The 18,670-nt window shown below is 34.6% G+C and overlaps 1 protein-coding gene across 3 annotated transcripts in view; it reads left to right on the top strand.

Annotated features, from left to right (window-relative positions):
- Nucleotides 1-18,670, top strand: part of KCTD3 (potassium channel tetramerization domain containing 3) — a 51,735-nt gene that overhangs the window by 25,626 nt on the left and 7,439 nt on the right. For all 3 annotated transcript variants that reach the window (XM_069459267.1, XM_069459269.1, XM_069459266.1), the window contains exons 11-15: nt 7,942-8,029; nt 8,153-8,269; nt 10,159-10,329; nt 13,856-14,011; nt 17,700-17,796. In XM_069459267.1, coding sequence (XP_069315368.1) covers nt 7,942-8,029; nt 8,153-8,269; nt 10,159-10,329; nt 13,856-14,011; nt 17,700-17,796 — 629 coding nt within the window. The remainder of the gene's footprint in view (nt 1-7,941; nt 8,030-8,152; nt 8,270-10,158; nt 10,330-13,855; nt 14,012-17,699; nt 17,797-18,670) is intronic.

Below are 18,670 nucleotides of genomic sequence, written 5' to 3'. Positions count from 1 at the left end.
CTGAAACTTACGCTGAATGTGCATCTGTTTTATTCTTATAGAATTCATATTGTGTACGTTTTAAATTATACAGAATGTTGAATATATTTAGTGGTAAATTTGTTTCTAGATAGAAATTTTTGTTTGTTTGTTTTGTTTTTGAGACAGTCTCACTCTGTTGCCTGGGTAAGTGCTGTGGTGTCAGCCCAGCTCACAGCAACCTCAAACTTCTGGCTTCAAGTGATCCTCCTACCTCAGCCTCCTGCCTCGGCCTCCTTAGCAGCTGGGACTATAGGCGCATGTCACCATGCCCGGCTCATTTTGTCTATTTTTAGTAGAGACAGGGTCTCACTCTTGGTCAGGCTGGTGTCGAACTCCTAAGCTCAAGCAATCATCCTGCCACGGCCTCCCAGAGTGCTAGGATTACAGGTGTGAGCCACCTCACCTGGCCTGTTTCTAGATAGAAATTTGACTGTGTTTTTAAGAAGTTTAAGTTACTTTGGAAAATAAGTGAGTTTTTAAACTGTGGTTTGGAATTTCTTCATTTCCTTAAAATGTTTTAAGTTCCATGCTTTGGACATGGTAGCTCAAGGCAAACTTTATTTCCTGAGTAGAAGCACAGATCTATGTGAAAATATATAATCTGTTAGAGAAGATAGCAAGCTAAATGTTCTCAAGTACTTGAGAGGAATAAGAAGGAGATAAGACATTAAAAAAGGTTAATACCTGATTCTGAAGGAAAGAGGAAAATTTAAGTACTTTAAGCAGGAAGTGCCATGTTTTAGAAAGATAACAGTGTTAACTAAAATGAAAGGCAGCCTGGAGATCAGGGGAGAATCTTCCACAGTAATCCAGCGAAAGAAGCAGAGCACTTCAACTTATGACGGTGGTAGAGATGACAAAGATGAGTCTGTTTGAAAAACATTTTGTAGACCTTCCTAAAATGACAGGACTGGTATCTGATTGTTGTGGAAAATTTAAGAAAGATGTATTTCTAGTTTTGGGTTTCTGGTTTTGACAGTCGTGTGGCTAGTATGAATTGACATGGAACATAGGAAGAGAAGCAGATATGCTGGTGAGTAAGGTGAGGAATAGATTGATTACTCTATTTACTCTAAGTTTGCTATGGGCGTCCGCGTGCAGATGTTCAGTATATAGTTGGGAGTACTCCTTTGGAATTTAGGGAAGAAGAAAAGACTAGAAATAAATACTTGGAATTCACAGTACTTCTGTGATAATTTTAAAAATTGATAAGATTTTTCATTGAGTGGATATATAGAAAGAAAAGTCAAAATTAAAACTCTGGGGAAGCATTAGCATGTTAGGGCAACATCAATGACCCAGAGCCAAGGGAATACATGTGATATGATTGAAAAATGACAGTGGTTTTGGCAGTAGGATATCTTTTGCAAATGTATGTTAGATTTTGGTGGGGGAACACTAGATCGCAGGAACTGAGGAATTAAAAGATCAGAGATTAGAGACAGCAAATTCAGAGTTATCTTCAAGAAGTTTGCTGGTGAAGGAAAGCAGAGAACCAAAGTGATAGCTTAAGGATCAAGGCTACATTAATGAAAAGGTATGTGCTTTGTTTTATTTTTTCTCTAGGATAGGAGAGGCTTGAGCATGCTTGTAGCTAGAGAGGGGTGCTTGCCAGAGAAAGGACCTGAAGATTGAAAGAAAGGAGGTGATTTCTGGTCCCATAAAAGTCAGGAGTGCGTGGGATCTAGCGCACAGCTAGAAAGGTTGGTGCGGCAAAGAGGAGAGACATTCCTTTCTCTGTGACAAAAGGGATGAGGAAAGAGTAAAGAGAAAGTCGCTGGAAGTATGTGTACCAAGGATTGTAGAGATTATAAATCATACATTTGCAGTGCACCTGGATGATAGAGTTCTTTGAGTTTCTCCAGTAGTGCTCAGTACTGGGAACAGGAGCAAGAAAAAAGAAAACAAGGGCAGTAGTCTGATTTAGACTGGAGTTTCAATAAATGAGTATGACATACCAAGGGATGAGAAAATACTAATATCAAGATGGCAAGGTAGGTGAAATTGTGAGATCAAGAACTGGTGGCGAGGAAGTGCCAGGTAGGATGTCAGAGGACTAGAGGGAAGTTAAAGCAGATTGATGACTTAATAGGAATGAGAATTGTTGGAAAGATAGGAGGTTATGATCAAAGATTTAACTTAATATTTTAGAGTTGGAGCAGCATTCTCAGTGATATAACCAGTTTAAATCACCTGTTGAACTGGCTTAAAGATGAAAGTAATTGAAATAGGTGTTGGGGAACTGTAAGGGATGTTATTATGGACATTTAGGTACCAGTATAGTAGTAGAGAATAGGATAAAAGTAAACTGTGGTCCAGGTGCCACGATCCTCAGCAGAGAGATGGATTGATCTGAAAGTGACAGTCTGGGCAGAGATCTGGTAACTGAATAGCATGATTGAGTCAAGGTTGTGGAGGAGCATTCTTGAGATCTTACAACTGAAATACTTGGGAGATAGAGAAAGAATGGCTTCCAATTAAAGCTATTATAATCTGAGATAATTAGGTTTCATTTTCGATGAAGATGGAAGGCATGTTTGTGGAAAAAAAATGCTAACTACAGTAGGCCTTCTATACAGGCACAGCAAAAGGCTTTCTGATGGTTGTCAGCATAAAAATAATGGGCTAAGGAATGTGGGAAAGACTGATCGAGGTGGATCTGAAAGTTTAGGTAGAGGGATGTTGATAAGAAGGATTCTTTATTGATATTTCTATAAAGAGGAATGTGAATTTTAATCTCAAGTGGGTTACTTTTCCAGTTACCTCAAGTCTAAGCTCTTAGTGGCTGGTAGAAACTATATTATCTGTGCCATAAAACTACTAGCTTATATTTGGGTTCCTAAAGGAACATGCTTCTTTATTACCTTTTTTGTTTTTTACTAACATTTTCAAAACTACGTATAAAAGTTTTAATGTCTTTGAGGTCCTGAAAACTGTACTGGTGTCCTCAAAGTGGATACTAATTCTTAAGCTTCTAGTCCCATGTATAACCCGATGCTTCTTGCTTGGTATGTGCATCAATTGAAAACTGTATCTGACAAAGTAGATTTGTTACATTTCAGGAAGACCTTGGGAAAGTTGAGCATTCATGCAGCAAACAAGCCTTATAACTCAGCTAGATGAATTTCTTTGTAGTGAAGTGCAGAGATAGTATGTAATGAAATTTCAGCATCTGATCTGTAAATCTCAACAGACAATTCTGACCTGAAGCCAACTCCTTTGACTGCTCTGTCACTAGTTGAGTAGAGTCTGGTTTGGCCTTTAGCAACAGTTCTGTCAAGTGCATAACACAGAAAGTACACAGGACATCCCTTGTAGTTCTTTCTGTAGTTACATAATCAAGATTGATTTGAAGTATTTGAGTCAGATGTACCATTAAAGAGATTGTGTGCTTGGGGTGGGGGTGTGTGTGTGTGTGTGTGTAAGCCTAAAAGCCATTGTGAAATCATCAGGATAACGTCAATAAAATATTAAGGAAAATTCTGTAAAAGAATTTTATCTGATTTGGTAAGAAAAAAAAAATTTAAAGAAATGTCAGTTTCTTATTTTGTGTTTTATCCCCCTAACACGTATTTATGTCTCAAAATAAGATTAATAATAAGGAATTAATTGGTGTTATCAAATAAATATAGCTTAGGCCAAGCTACACAGCAGAATAGCAACTTGTAGGCATTATTTCTCAAGTTGTTCCAGTTTAAATTCAGACTTATGTTGGAAACATAGATTATGCATGTTTCGTTCTCCTATCAAAGCATAGAGACAATTTTGAAAGTTAGTCTTGGAAGGTCATTATATACTTCCTAAAGGATTGTAGAACTCTGTGAAATAGAGATCTTCAGCCAAAATACTATCTAAGTGGCAGCCTGTATACTCTAAGTGTACAATGAAGACTGAGTTTGAGGAAGAAATATTGACTCTGGGAACAAGGCTTCAGAGTGCATTTTTATGGTCTGATGGACTAGGCTGGACAAGAATTGGGGAGGCTCATTTGATTCGATTTCTCTCTTTCCTGGTGTGTGGCATCTGTAGCCCTGATGTCAGAAGCAGGCCATTTTTTAGGGGGTGGGTAATAAGTTTATTTACAAACCCCTGCTCCTTAGGAATTGGAATAAGGCAGGCATTGGAATCCTGGGCCCACAATTTGCTGGGGGAGGGAGAGGATTGACTTAGGTATTTATTATGTACTGACCACTGTCCTAAGTATGTTATATTTGCTTGCTTAGAATTTATAGCAAGATAGTTCAATTAGCTGATAACAGCCCCTTTCTGCTACTGAGGTAGACATACTGGATACAAATATTAAAACAATATATATTGCTTATATTAAGTATTAATGATTTATATATACTTGCATGCCGTGTGTCAAAGTAAAGGCTGTAGGGATTTTCGTGAAAACAGGAGGCATGGCTTCATGGAATGGTGGTGACTGAGCCTCTTGTAAAAATGCAGAGTTTTAAAGGTCTGCCTCAGTCCCTGGGAGGAAGACTGGGAGAATTTTGCCCAATAATCTTGGAACAGGAAAGTTTGACATGTGATTGGGGAATGGAAACCACCAATGAGAAACTGAAACCAAAATATTCAAATTAGTACAAATATGTGAACGAAGCATAAAGACACGCCTTTGTTGTATGGGAACTCCCATTTGAGAGACTGATCTAGGGCCATTTACATTTCTAGATGCAGACGTGAAACCAAATACAACATTTTCACAAGAGAGGGCACCCACGTGTCCCGCAGAAGAAATAATTTCTACTAAAAGTGAGCTTATAACCCCCTAAAACTTGTAAACCTCACATGGAAGCAAATGAGGGAAAGTCATCAAATGCAAAAAATTTATAATCCCAAAAAACTGGAAATAATGGAACAATTAGAAAGCTACTAGAGAAGGAATACCTTATAATGAAGAAATAGGACCAGTCAGGAAATGGAGGAAAATGAAATACTAGAAATTAAAAGGTCATTGAAAATTAAAAACAAAAAAATTCTTATTTAACGGGTAAAATAGAAGCACAGCTAAAAGACAGTTAATGAATTGACAGACATATCTGAGAAAGTCATTCATGATAAATCAAGAGAATGATACAGAAAATATGCAAAAGAAAAATGAGAAAGTATTTCAGAAAGGAATAGAGATTGGAGGGGCTGTACTGGAAAAGATAACTGCTAATAATTTTGGAGAAATGAAAAAAGACAAGAATCTATTAAAGAAATGTGCCAAGTTCCAACAGGCTAAACATTTACATTGTGGTATAATAAAAGATAAAAATATAATAAAAGTGTTCACAGAGTGACAGGTTGCCTAGAATTAGACATAAAGCAGATTCCTCATCACCCATAGTAGAAGCCAGAAGACAATGGACTATTCTCAAAATGGGAGGGAAAGTTACTTTCAACCTAGGATTTTATACACAGCAAAACTATCATTCAAACATGAATGAGAAAGATATTTTCAGATAATACCGAGTTTGTCACTCACAACCAGGACTACTAAAGAAATGTCCTTTGACAAAAAGGATATTTATACTTGAAGGGGAAGAAGTATAATGCATTAAGCAATGTTTACGAAAGAAATTGGTAAACATGTCAGTAAATTTAAGTAAGTGAGTATTTAAAATGTAATGGATAAAGGTTAAAACATACTGTAAGAAATAATGATTTTACAGGTATAGAGATTGTGGTTAAAAGCTTTTAGTAGGGGCCTTGTATTGTTTGGGAAGGTAGACTGATATTTTAAAGTTGTAAATCATTTAAATTTACACCTAGAAATTAATGGTAATCATTGTATGCTACCAGGGGAGAGAAAAAAATCCACTTCCATCTTATATTTGTGACCATGTGACTGAACCATTATGTACTAATCAGTATGGCTTCTCAGGTTCTTGACATGAAGTTGTTGAGATGAAAGAGGTCACACAGTGCCTGCTTCCTTGCTTGTGCTAAGAGAAGAACTCAGCAGTACTGACTCTACTGCAACCTTATTTATTCTCTACTTTTTCTGTTCTTTCTGTGCTAAGGTGTAGACATGGAAAGAAAAGCAGGTCATAGTTAAGGGTTGCAGAAAAAGAGGGGTAGGAAAGCTCTAATCCTAAAGCCATCCTTCCAGAGAATAAATGGTAAAAATGTTTGTTTTAGATATACCTTGGGAAGCTCTAGGCTGCTGCTAGTCTTTCATTGAAAAAAAAATGGATCCAAAAAGAGAGGAATCTCATGGCCTTATCTGGCACCATCTTCCTGCTGTGAAGATTCTGGGGTAGGAGTTTGAAGCTCTTTACCTTAGTGCTGGAGCTAAAAAGATCCATCTACCTGGGGTGAGAAAATTGGTTAGTGGTATGTAACGCAGTCTTCCCTCCATGCTTTAGACATCTTATACCACTGACAAGTTCTTAATGTTCATCTGACAGAAAATGTGATGACGTTGGCTCTTATTGGAAGCTTGACCTGAGGTTAGGGCACGATGATTGGGTTGTTTGCAGAGATATTTCCGGTGTAACTTTTAACTGTGTGACACATGCAGACATTAGGGTCATATGTATGAACAGCTTAGAGGAATCAATTTCCAAGTTTTAGCTCTTTTTGTTTGTTTTTTAATTAGAATGGGCCTAAATCCTATGCTTTTTTACTTGCTTTTCTGTCAGACATTCCCTTTTCCCTTCCCCTACCTAAATCACAGTTGACTTCAGTTTTCAAGCTTCACTTCTTCTCTGAACCCTCCTTGATCTTTGCTCTTCTCCCACCAGCAACGAGATGGCAATCCTTCTCTCCTCTCCTGTGACTGTATTGCACACTCTGTTTTGGTGTCTGTCACACTATGATTGTCTTTTTTCTTCCTCACAAGTTTGCAAGATTCTAGAGAGCAAAAGTGGTATCTCGCATCCCTTACTTTCGGTCCAGTACTTGTTCTCTTGGATAATATTTGGTACGTAAAAAATACTCATATTTTTGTTAAGCAGATAATGTTTAGATTTTAACTTTTCTAATGAAATCCAACCAAATACAGTGTGTGAAAAACAAAAGTCCTTTAACATTTTTAACTTTTAAATTTTTGGAAATCAAGTATGAAAAACCTGATGTCTAATATTTCATATAAATGGCTCCTATGAAGAAATTTTACATGCGTTTCTGGCCTGACTATAAATAGGGAAAATTCGTTTTGATCTCACTTATTGCCACTCTTTTAGCAATAGTGGTTTTATTTGTTTTTTTATTTTGGTTTGTAGTGAAACTCATGCCCTTTGCTTTTTCTGTTAGCACAAATATAGGAAGTTACTAATTTGTAAACTAAATTGATTTGCCAGGACAAATATTTTTTATTCTAGTACTTTAAAAAAAAATATGTATATAAATGAGACTTTGCCTTGCCATTTCCTAGAAAACAGATAAAAACCTTTAATAAGGAGAATGAAAATAAGGAATATTACTTTTTCAAAGACATTATAATAAATTATCAGGGGAGCAAGTACTGTCTGGAAATCAGTTGCTTTGTTTACTAGTTCTAATTCTGTGCCTTACATATGTGACTTGGGGCAGGCCATTTAATGTCTTGTATGAGAAAGAGAAGGGAGAAAGGGACCTGGTCAGACTTGGCCTTCCAGTTCCAGTGGGCTATGATCTAGTGATCATGTGCAGAAAAAGGAGATAACCCATCTAAATTGAGAAAGGAAAGTGCTGCTATGGGAAATATAATTTAAAAATCTTTAAAAGCAACTATATTGGTGGTTCTTCAGAGTTGCCCGTGGCGTGTGTGTGTGTGTGTGTGTGTGTGTGTGTGTGTCGCGTGCACCCAAAGAAAGTTTATTTTCTAAGCCTTACTAAAATTGGACTGTGGTTGCCTTTTTATCAAAATATTAACATTTTGAGGACATTGAACGGAAAATAGAAATTATAATTACTATCTAACATCTAATAATCTCACTACATCAGGTTCAAGATGTTGTTCCTATAACTAGTTACGACACTGCTGGTTCATTCCTTCTGCTGGGATGTAACAATGGATCAATATATTACATAGGTAAGTGTACAGACGCTTAAAATGTTCCTATTTAATAAAGTTTTTAAAATAAGAACAAAACATTATAGTTTTAAATAGATGCACTATTTATTTTAATGCTATTTAAAATTTTTTATTTTTTAGATATGCAGAAGTTCCCCCTGCGAATGAAAGATAATGATCTTCTTGTAACTGAACTTTATCATGATCCTTCAAATGACGCTATTACTGCTCTGAGTGTTTACCTCACACCCAAAACAAGTTAGTACATGGCCAATTGTTATAAATTCTTGAAGTGTTTTTGAGAGCATGTTTTTATTCATTGGTTTATTATGCAACTAGGTAAAACTAATCTGGCCCTTTCTTTATGAGAACTGCATTTATATTTGGTTTTATGCTGAAGTCAGGTATGACCAGCTGGTTGACAAACGAAGTGAGGTGAGAAATTAGAACTTTTTTTCTGAATTATATTTGTTATGTTATATTATAATATTAAATGAAGGTGAAAAATTTTTTTCTGCGTAACTTTATTTGTTTAACCAAAAAAAAAAAAAAACCCAAAAAACCCACTCTTAGCACTCTTAGACTAAAACTTTGTATTGGAGAATAAGCTTATTTTCTTGAGAATTTTTAAACTTCAATTATGGAAAAAAGGTATTTTATAATTTACATTGCCTTTCAAAGGCCGTTATAATAAAATTAACAGACTAGTTTTGTAAACTATGAAGAATTCTTGCATTCTAGAGTAAAAGATATATATGGGAAATTTAAAATTTGTCTATAATGAAAGGAATTGTAAGAAGTATTAATATATCTAGTACTAATACTAATAGGTTTGAATGTGTTACTTATACAAGATCATCATTTTATTGAATTTATTAAAGGAAACCATAATATTTAGTATGAAAGACATACTCTAGAGTATACCGATGAATTTTGATTGAACTCATAGTGGGGCATAAACTGTATTGCTCTAGAATCAGGGGACAGTAAACTACACTTGCAGGACAAGCTATCTGTTTTTGTTAATAGTTTTACCTGCTCTCTCTGTCTGCTTTTGTGCCACAGTGACAGAGTTCGGAGATTGTGGCAGAGACAGTGTAGCATGCACAGTTAAGTTGTTTGCTATCTGGCCCTTAATGCAAGTTTGCTGACCCCTGCTTTAGAATGAGATATGGGTTTTTTGTTTGTTTGTTTGTTTTACAATCTAATTAAAAAGTGGGGATAAAATTGGGAAAGTTTTACAAATCAAAGCACTTCTGTGGTGGCAGGGGGGCTTTTAAGGCATAAAAATGAGGTCATCTTTCAGGTTATAGGAAATGCTTTCGATGGCATGTTCTTTTTCCTTTGATTCCAGTATTTTGAGGTGAATCAGTAAAGCTAGAACAGTTAGTAAAGCTAAGGGGTTCCCTATCTGTGAAACTTTCTAAGAATGTAAGTCACTGAGCTCCATCCTATCTTTAACTTTGTGATGGAGTCTGGGGACTTGTTTAAAAAACAGCCACAGCTGAACCTTACATGATTAGAAGAGCAACAGGTTAAGTGTGGTATAAACAATGTAATGGGTATGTTTATTCCATAGTTCAGTGTTTTGAAACTATAAAATAGTATATATAATACTTGATTATTTGAGGATGATTCAGTATTGTTACAAAAATAAAACATAATTCTAGGCTAGAAGTAACATGAAATATTGCTTTTGGAATATAATTTTGTTTCAGTCGTATTTTTGACCTGGCAGATGTACTAATTCTTTAAACGTGTTATGTACCTACTATGTGTCGGGCACTCTGTAAAGTGACAGATAAGAACACGATTCAGTCTCTGTCAATAAGGAATAGAGGTAAATAGATATGGAAATAAGTACAGGATTATTGTATGTATTATACTTGTTGTGATTGAACTTAATACATAGTACAAGGGAGGAGGTGGGTAGTTCTTTCTTGGAGTGAAGGTTAGGAAAAGATTTATGAAGGAAATAATTTTAAGATGGCCACGGAAGTCTTAAGATTTCTTTGCGGACCTGGATTTTGGGCTGATACAAGCACTGAACGCAGCCCTGCCTGTTTTATCATAGGGAAGCTTTGCACGGACAGTTTTTTTACTATCATCACCTAATATATTTCTTTTCAACTTGTGACTTTGTATAGGTGTCAGTGGTAACTGGATTGAGATCGCCTATGGTACGAGCTCTGGAGCAGTACGAGTGATTGTGCAGCACCCCGAGACAGTCGGGTCAGGTCCTCAGCTTTTTCAGACTTTCACTGTTCACCGAAGTCCAGTTACAAAAATCATGCTATCAGAGAAGCATCTTGTATCAGGTAAAGTGATTTTTTTAATATTGGTAAGGAACTTTGCCCTACGTGTAATTTTCTGTACTACAAATTAAAAGAATATAAAAGCAGTGTTTTATGTGAGAAAAAATATGCTAAATGATAGAAAAGTTTAATAACTGAAGAAATAGTATGATTATCTTTTGATGATTTCTTTGATTTTGCCTGTAGTATACATAAATTTAGGAAGTATGAAATTTTTTATTTACTCTCTGTTGTAATATTTTGTTCTCTTGGTATTTTTATTGCAAAATATTACCCTTTGGGAAGAATTTTATTAGAGAAATTTTTCTAGTTTTAGTTTTAATGCAAATTTGGTTATCTTAAAGTTTAATGCTAAAGTTGTAAATGTGTAGATGTGTATTTGATACTTGGTCATCTTATAAAACTATTAAAAAATTAATAGAATATGTAAAGAAATTATCTGAAGAGAACCTTTTTTGTGGGTTTGTAATTCCTCATAGTCATGTAAAAATTTTGAAAATTTAGATAATTGGATACATAAAGAATGAGGTACTAATTTTCAGGTTTAATGAATACTGCTTTCTGATCACAAAGTGAAATTCCATCGAAGAAATTCATTGTGTATGATAGATGATTTCTAAAAGGCTTTATGAAAATTGAGTCAGGTATGTCGGTAGAGCTTGCTTTTTAGAGCAGTCTTACATTAACTCTTTTGTAGAGCATTTCCTGCCCAACTTAAAATTTTTATGAACATAATTTTGAAAAATAAGATTTGTTTATATGAAGACTACCTAAAAGGTGGTGCATCTTTATTAAAAGATTCTCAGTTTGATTTAAATACCAAGTGGAGCTGAAATATTTTGTCCATAGCTGAATAAATGAATATAACTTTATTGAATGTCTAGTAACTTGGGGTTATAAGTATAATTATGCCTTCCTAAAGTAATCTCTTCTTTAGGCTTTCATAAAGCGATACTCACCTGCTCCACAGAGGAGTCTTTCTCATTCTATTGTTGGTTCCTCCTCTTTTGCCCAAGTCCTAAGTGCTAGATTGCCCGAGCTCTTTCCTAGACTCTCTATTCTTCTTTGTACTTTCCCTGGTGATTTGAATAGTAATTATCATCTATGTGCCAGTGACTCCCAGATTTTTCCTCCACCTGTGACCATCCAGAGTTCCAAACCTACATATCCAGCATGTGTATGTCTGGTTATATGTTTAATAGATACCTCAAATTTAAGCTGGACAAAAGAGAAATTCTGATGTTTCACAGAAGCCGTCTTAGTATTCAATGTCACCATCTACTTATTTACTCAGACTACAAATCTAAGAATCACCCTTGACTTCTCCCTTTCTCCCACCCTTCACATAGTACGATCCTTCAGTAAGTCCCATTGGCTTTGCTGCAGCATATGTCAAAAATCTGATCACCTGCATTTGCTGCCAGCCTAGTAGCTCAAATCATCATTTCTCCTCTAGATTACTGTGGCAACTTCTCAGCTCTTCCTATGTTTTATCTTGCCTCTCTATGGTACATGGTCCACACAGCAGCCAGAAATATCTTTTAGAAATGCAAACCAGATCTGATTCCCAGTGGCTTCCAATTGTATTTAGAATAAATTTAAATTTCCATCAGAACCTATGAGTCTCTTCTTGTTCTAGATCCTATCTACCTTTCAAATCTCTTCCCAACTCCCCATGCTACTTTTCTTGTTGCTCATGACATTCTAACCTGTTGGCTTTTCTCTTTCTTAAAAATGCTTTGGAACCTTTGTTCTTGTTCTTTTTACTTGAAATGTTTTGCCCCTAGATATTTGTTTGGCTACTTCTTGTCATTCAGGTCCCTTTTCAAATGCCCTCTCAATGAGGCCTCTGTGGCCACCTGGTCTAAGTGGGCCTCTATCCAGCAATAACTTTCTCTAACAGTATCTCAATTTGTTTACTTCATAGACTTACTACTTGATTTGTTTGCTTATCATCTATTTCCCTCTTTTAGAATCTAAATTTTACTATAGCAGGAACTTTGTTCACCACCCTATTTTCAGCACGTAGGATAGTTCCTAGCACATAAAAGATGCTGAATAAATGTTGTATAAAGTAAGGCAATTTGATCCTGTGAGAAGATACACTATTTTGCAAAGTTGTTGTGATATTTAAATGACAATGCTTAGAGATGTAATGATGCTGTTATTTTGATGGTTATAATGTTATTGTAGGATGTGATGCCAAAGAACTGCTTAGTAAAATTTGTATTTTAACATTAAATACTTTGTGTAGGTTTGAAATTTAAATAAATTTGTCAAGAAAAATACTTAGTTCAATAAAAAATCTGTACTATTTTATGCATACTCTGTTATGTTACTCTGCCACCTGGTGGATATCAACACATATGTAATGACATTCTTTTTTCTATAGTATGTGTTTTAATGCCTTAAATAAAAACTTTAGATAATGATTTATATTAACAAAATTGGCATAATTGTCTAATTGCATCAGCCTAAAATATTTAAGTTATTTTTCTGAATCCTAGGAAGCTTACTAATGAAATCAGAAAATGATTTCCCATGAAACTGATTAAAGAGCCTAGAACTAAATGTTCCCTTTTTCACTAGAAAACTGGCATTCTGAGAATTGGAAATTTTATTACATAAAAATAAAAAGTGTACAGATGTTACTACTGTTTGCCAAAATTTAATTTCTTTCTAAAGTTGTGTTTAATATATGTAACTGTGACATTTTATCCAGTAGGGAATTCTGTGTGTGTGTGTATAAGAAATTTTGAGTACTTTCTTAGTATTTACCAGTTCATTGCTCATTGCTAACAATAACACATTTCCTGAAATCATTATAAGTGGCAAATTAATGCATTTTTTAGGCATGCCAAAAAGTACAGTTTTTGCATTAGTGATACATTTTTTGTTGTATATTTTTTAGTAGAGTATTCAGATGAAAAAACAATAGAGATAGGTTAGGAGATATATCAGTATATACCTAGTTAATATTATTTTCATTCAAAAAATACTAGTTGAAACATGTTTCTTAAATACAGACTCTTATATAAAAAATGCTTAGCTTTAGTACAGAATCTTAATTTTCCTTAATGTACCAATAACTTTTTGCTAACTCTTCATCTAGGTTTTCTAATATTGAGTAACATAAACAAAAACAGTTTCTATAGTTGGAAAAAATAAATTAGACAACTATTTATTATGTAGTTTAGCCACAGAATAGTGTAATATTCAACATTTTCTTGGTTACATGCACATTATTTTTAACCCTTTCTACATTTATACTCTATAGGCTATTTTTATAATGATCCATAGGTTTACTTATATACCTTATATTTGCAGCAAGGTAAACCATATTCAGTTCTTTGTTAGCTAGGTACAAAGTAAGTATAATTTTAAGATAAATATGTCATTTGGCACTTAAAATTAACAGTGATCTGTTTAATGTAAATCATAGTGAAAAAAATTAAAATGTGTTTATAAAAGTGATTTTTGGTGGTACCCTTTTATTTAACAACTCTTTTGTGCTTTCTTTCTCTCCTAGTCTGTGCAGATAACAATCATGTCCGGACGTGGACAGTAACTCGATTCAGAGGCATGATCTCTACTCAGCCAGGTTCTACTCCTTTGGCATCATTCAAGATACTGTCGCTGGAGGAGACAGAGAGTCATGGTAGCTATTCCTCTGGAAACGACATAGGTGGGTTGGATTATTTTGGAGCATTTTTAGATACTGTGTTAGCAGTTCAAAAGAAGTGTATCAACTGTAATAGAACCCTAAAAATGAATTTTTCATTTTAGTTTCTAAACAGAAATATAGTGCATTTTGCTGATTAAGTTCTGTGAATTCATAAATTACATTGTTGTAGCATTTTTCATTCTTTAAAGTTAGAAGAGCAAATTTTTCATCTTATGAACGTTTCCTCATTTAAAGAATGTCATCTCCAAATGTTAAGCACTTTTGTTTATAGTTAATAACTGTACATTTCAAAGTTGAAATATTTCTTCTTCTGTTATTGCTAATAATCTACTGAAAATGAAATTAGAAGCTAAAAAAGGTGGTTCTTCTGTGAGAGTCATTTTGATGCCATTGTATTATTCATTAGGAAACAGTGTTGTAGCATGTCTGCATTGATAGTCTCTGATTTCAGCAAAAGAGTATATAAAGTTAGTTTGATATTTGTTTCCGTATACCATACATACGTGTGCACATGGGCACTCACATAAACACACCTAGGCATGTACACACAGTCATCATAGAGACAGATTATTTCCCCCAGGGGCCCATTTCAAAGAATCTCACTGTTTTAATAATAGTTCTGTAGGACCTACTGGTTAACCAGTGTACCTTTCTGACCATTTTGTATAAGCAAAAATTATAGCACTGCTAGAGAATAAGAAAGAGTACTTTAGAATTGATTTTCTTGAAACTGTTAAATTTACATCCATCTAGAATATGCTCCTGTAGTAAAGATTTCAAAATGGTTATCTTTAAAAGTAAGCTACTTATGAGAATTGTACTACTACAGTATTAATATTTTTATAAAAAGAAATGCTCAGTGTTGTCAGTTTTAACAATTGTCATGCAATCCTAGTTCTCTGCATGATCCTAGGAACTGGAAAGTTTATATTTTTATTTATACAATAAATATTGATTGAGTACTTTAGTTCTAGACATTAGAAATCTAAAAACATGCAATGAATGTTATATCTTATGAAATAGTGAGCAGTGGGAATTAAAAGAAAACAACTGTATTTTGCACGCTATGCTCAAAGGCATGGGTCAGATAGCACCCAGGGGAGGTGGCACCAGGATCTATGTTAGGTGTTACAACGTAAGCTCTCGTTTAATCTTGACAATTTTATGAAGCAGATATCCCCACTTAACATTGGTGGAAACTGACATAATACACTTCATAGAGATCTTAGTGTTTGAACTGACCTGTGAAGGATGGGTAGGCATTTATTGGATGTGAAAGGTTCTAGAGTTGGAACATTCCCAGCAGAGAAAAGAGCATGTTAAAAGGATGGAGGCCAAGAGAACTTGGCAAGTTTGGGAAATGTCAAGAACGTCATTAATTGCTGGATTATAGGGTACACGGGTAAGAATAGTAGGATATGAGACTGGCGAATAGGCAAAGGCTAGATCATGGAAGGCCTCTATACATCAAGCTAAGAAATGTAGATTTTGTCGTCTAAGTAATGGGGAGCTTTGGAAGAATTTTGAGAAATGATACTAGATTTGTCATATATGTAATTGATCTTTCATGAGCATATGAGAAAACTTAGCAGTGAAGCAAGGAAACCGAGAAGGAGGAATATGATTAATATTAATTATCTAAAGACTAGGAGTCATTCAATAAGAATCAAAGACATGGTGGTCATTGATTAGATGTGGCAGGCATGAGAGAGGAAGGACTCTAGAATGACCCTCAGGATTCTTACTTGGGAAATGGAGTAGCTCAGTGTCATTAACTGAAATAAGGGCATATAGAAAGAGGGACTGATTTTGAAAAAGAAAGTGAATTCAGACTTGTGTGTATTTTGAGTGATAACGTGTATGGGATACCATTCTTTGGTATGAGAGTGTAAAGGTTGGAACTCTGGAGAAAGACCTTAACTCCTTAACTAGAAATTATGTTTGTGATTCATCAGCATATAAAGCCCTGGGAGAAGATGGGTTGTTCAGGGACAGCATGTATAATGTGAATAAAAAGGTATTATATTTAGAAACAGCACTGTAAATTAATTGTAAAGCCCAATAAAATAAAGGTGGTACGGGGATATTTCTTTCCTCTTTATACTTTTGTTTAAAAAAAATCCTCAGAGATAGACAGACATATAGATCAGTAGGGTGGTATGGGTGGAGTCTAGATTGCAATGTGTAATGGAGTAATAGATACTGGAAGTGACCATGAAAGGAATAAATTAATGGAGCTAATTAGAAGGCAAGGAAGTTCAAAGGTCATATTTTTTATTCCTCCTCCTTTCTCCACCCTTGAAGATAGTAAAGATCTTTGTGTTCTGAGGAAAGGATCCAATTTGGGGAGAGGGTTTGGAACTATAAATTGTGTGTGTGTAGGGGAGGGGGGCACATAATTCAGATGTGAAGAGTTAGGTTATAGGAGAATCCCATGTCAAAATAAAGTTTAAGGGGAAAGAAGATACAGTTCCACAGTCTTCTCATTCCCAGTTACTCATCACTATTTTGACTTTGTGAGTTATTGGATGAGGACTGTCATTGCATTCCCATAGAATTAGACATCAGAAAGTTGTCCAGTAATTGAGTAATTGCATAGTGTAGTGAAGAGCCAGGCTCTGGAGCCAGCTTAGGTTTGTTCTATTATGTAGGACCTGTGAGATCTTTGGTTAACTAATCCCTTGGTGCCTTAGTTTTCTCATCTGTAAAATGTAAATCAGAGTACCTCTCTTATGTGGTTATTATGATGATTAAAGTGAGTTAATATTCATAAAGCATTTGTCATGGCACATCGTAAGTATAAGTATTGTTAACTAATAATAAAAATGCCATTGATTTATTAAGTGGTATATGATTCATGTAAGATAACTTGGGATATATTGTCTTTAAAAATATTTTGAATTTTTCATGAACACTGTTAATATTATTTTACCTAATAAGTATAATGGGAAAGGAGAATTATTAAAATTCTGTGTTTAAGTTTTGTATAAAACTTTTGTTTTTTTTTTGCATTGTTGTTCAGACTCTTTCCAACATACATAAGGGGCCATTTACCTTGTCTTGCCAAGTATAGTAAAATGAAAATAATCAAATCTTTCTTTTTAGATTGAAAGTTTGCAGGGTACAACTCAGTAGTAAATTTCATACTGTGCTTAGTTTTTCTTTTTTGGTTTATCAGGTACCCTATATGAAGTTGTTATCTTTTAATTTGTATCTTTAAATGAAAGAAATATTGAGGAAAAAAATTTGGTTAATAGAGACTTCTGATTAATTAAATTCTATTTAATGAAATTTCACTTCATATTTTAAGATTTTGCATATTGGCTTTTCAAAAAATAAAATCAGTACATGAAGTGACTTAATTTATACATCCCCTTTTTCAATAAGAATTTAAGCACATTCTCAAAGATAGTAAATCTTCTAAAAGGAGATTGCTTCTATACTGTTAATGTAGATTGTCTTTAGCTTTTATAGCCTTCGTGCATAAAATATAATTTTGAAATATTGCATATTTAAAAATTTTTTTAATGCAAATTGAAGTATATGTCCTATTGCATTTTGTGTCTGGTTTTGACTTGGAGTACAATGCCTTATTGATAGGCATGCGAAATTCTCTTTTTTGGTATATTAATATTAATGTTCCTTTTGTAAATGAATTAATTTTTTTTGACATCTTTTTTTTTCTAAGGGCCTTTTGGAGAGCGAGATGATCAACAGGTGTTTATCCAGAAAGTTGTTCCTATCACTAACAAACTATTTGTAAGACTGTCTTCTACTGGGAAAAGGTATGTAACACTTTACTTTAAAGATATTTGTATTCAGAAGTCATTTTTGTTTCACAAAACGTATGGCATAATCTGACATTGATAAAAGAGTACTACCAGAAACAAATTGTTGAGAGAGAAATCTATTCATTGTCTAATGATTACTATAACTTAAAATTAAAATAATATGCTTCTTTTGCTTATTCTTTGGGATTTGAGATTTTCACTGATACTGTGGACAAGTAGAGACTAGTGATACAGAACAAGAACACAAAAAATTTTGAAAAAAATTTGGCAATTCATCACCCACTTATGGTTTTAAAAATTCTAGCAACTGAAAAAGGAGGAAATTCCTTAATTTGATAATGTCCATGAAAATAATTCTTGTAAATGTCATACTCATTGGTGAAATAGTAGAAACTTTTCCTTTGTGTGATATTGTAAAAATACATATTTGGTCTTTGTCCCTGTTTCCTGGTATACACCTCCTAAAATCCTTGGACTGTTCACAGTGGTAAGTGCCTTTTTGCATGCCAATGAGTTGACTGATGGCTGCTGGTCCCTAGCCTCAGGATGAGTCTGGGCACCAGCAAGATCAGTTTTAGATAGAAGGTTGATAATTTCAGCCCTACCTCACCACCTTCGAGGAGGGGAGAGGGGCTCAAGGTTAAGTCCACCACCAGTGGCCCACGCCTATGTAATGAAGCTGTCATAAAACCCCCAAAAAAACTTAGGTTCAGAGATAGCTGAACACCTTGAGGTCCTGGAGCGTGGTGTGTCCAGGGAGGGCATGGAAGCTCCATACCCCCTCCCACAAATCTTGTCCTATGCATCTCTTCATCTGTATCCTTTAAAATATCCTTTGTAATTAACTGTTAAACAGGTTTTTCCTTGA

The sequence above is a fragment of the Eulemur rufifrons genome, chromosome 27 (genome assembly GCF_041146395.1).
Source record: "Eulemur rufifrons isolate Redbay chromosome 27, OSU_ERuf_1, whole genome shotgun sequence".
Lineage (NCBI taxonomy): Eukaryota > Metazoa > Chordata > Mammalia > Primates > Lemuridae > Eulemur > Eulemur rufifrons.
This window is presented reverse-complemented; position numbering and strand designations above follow the sequence as displayed.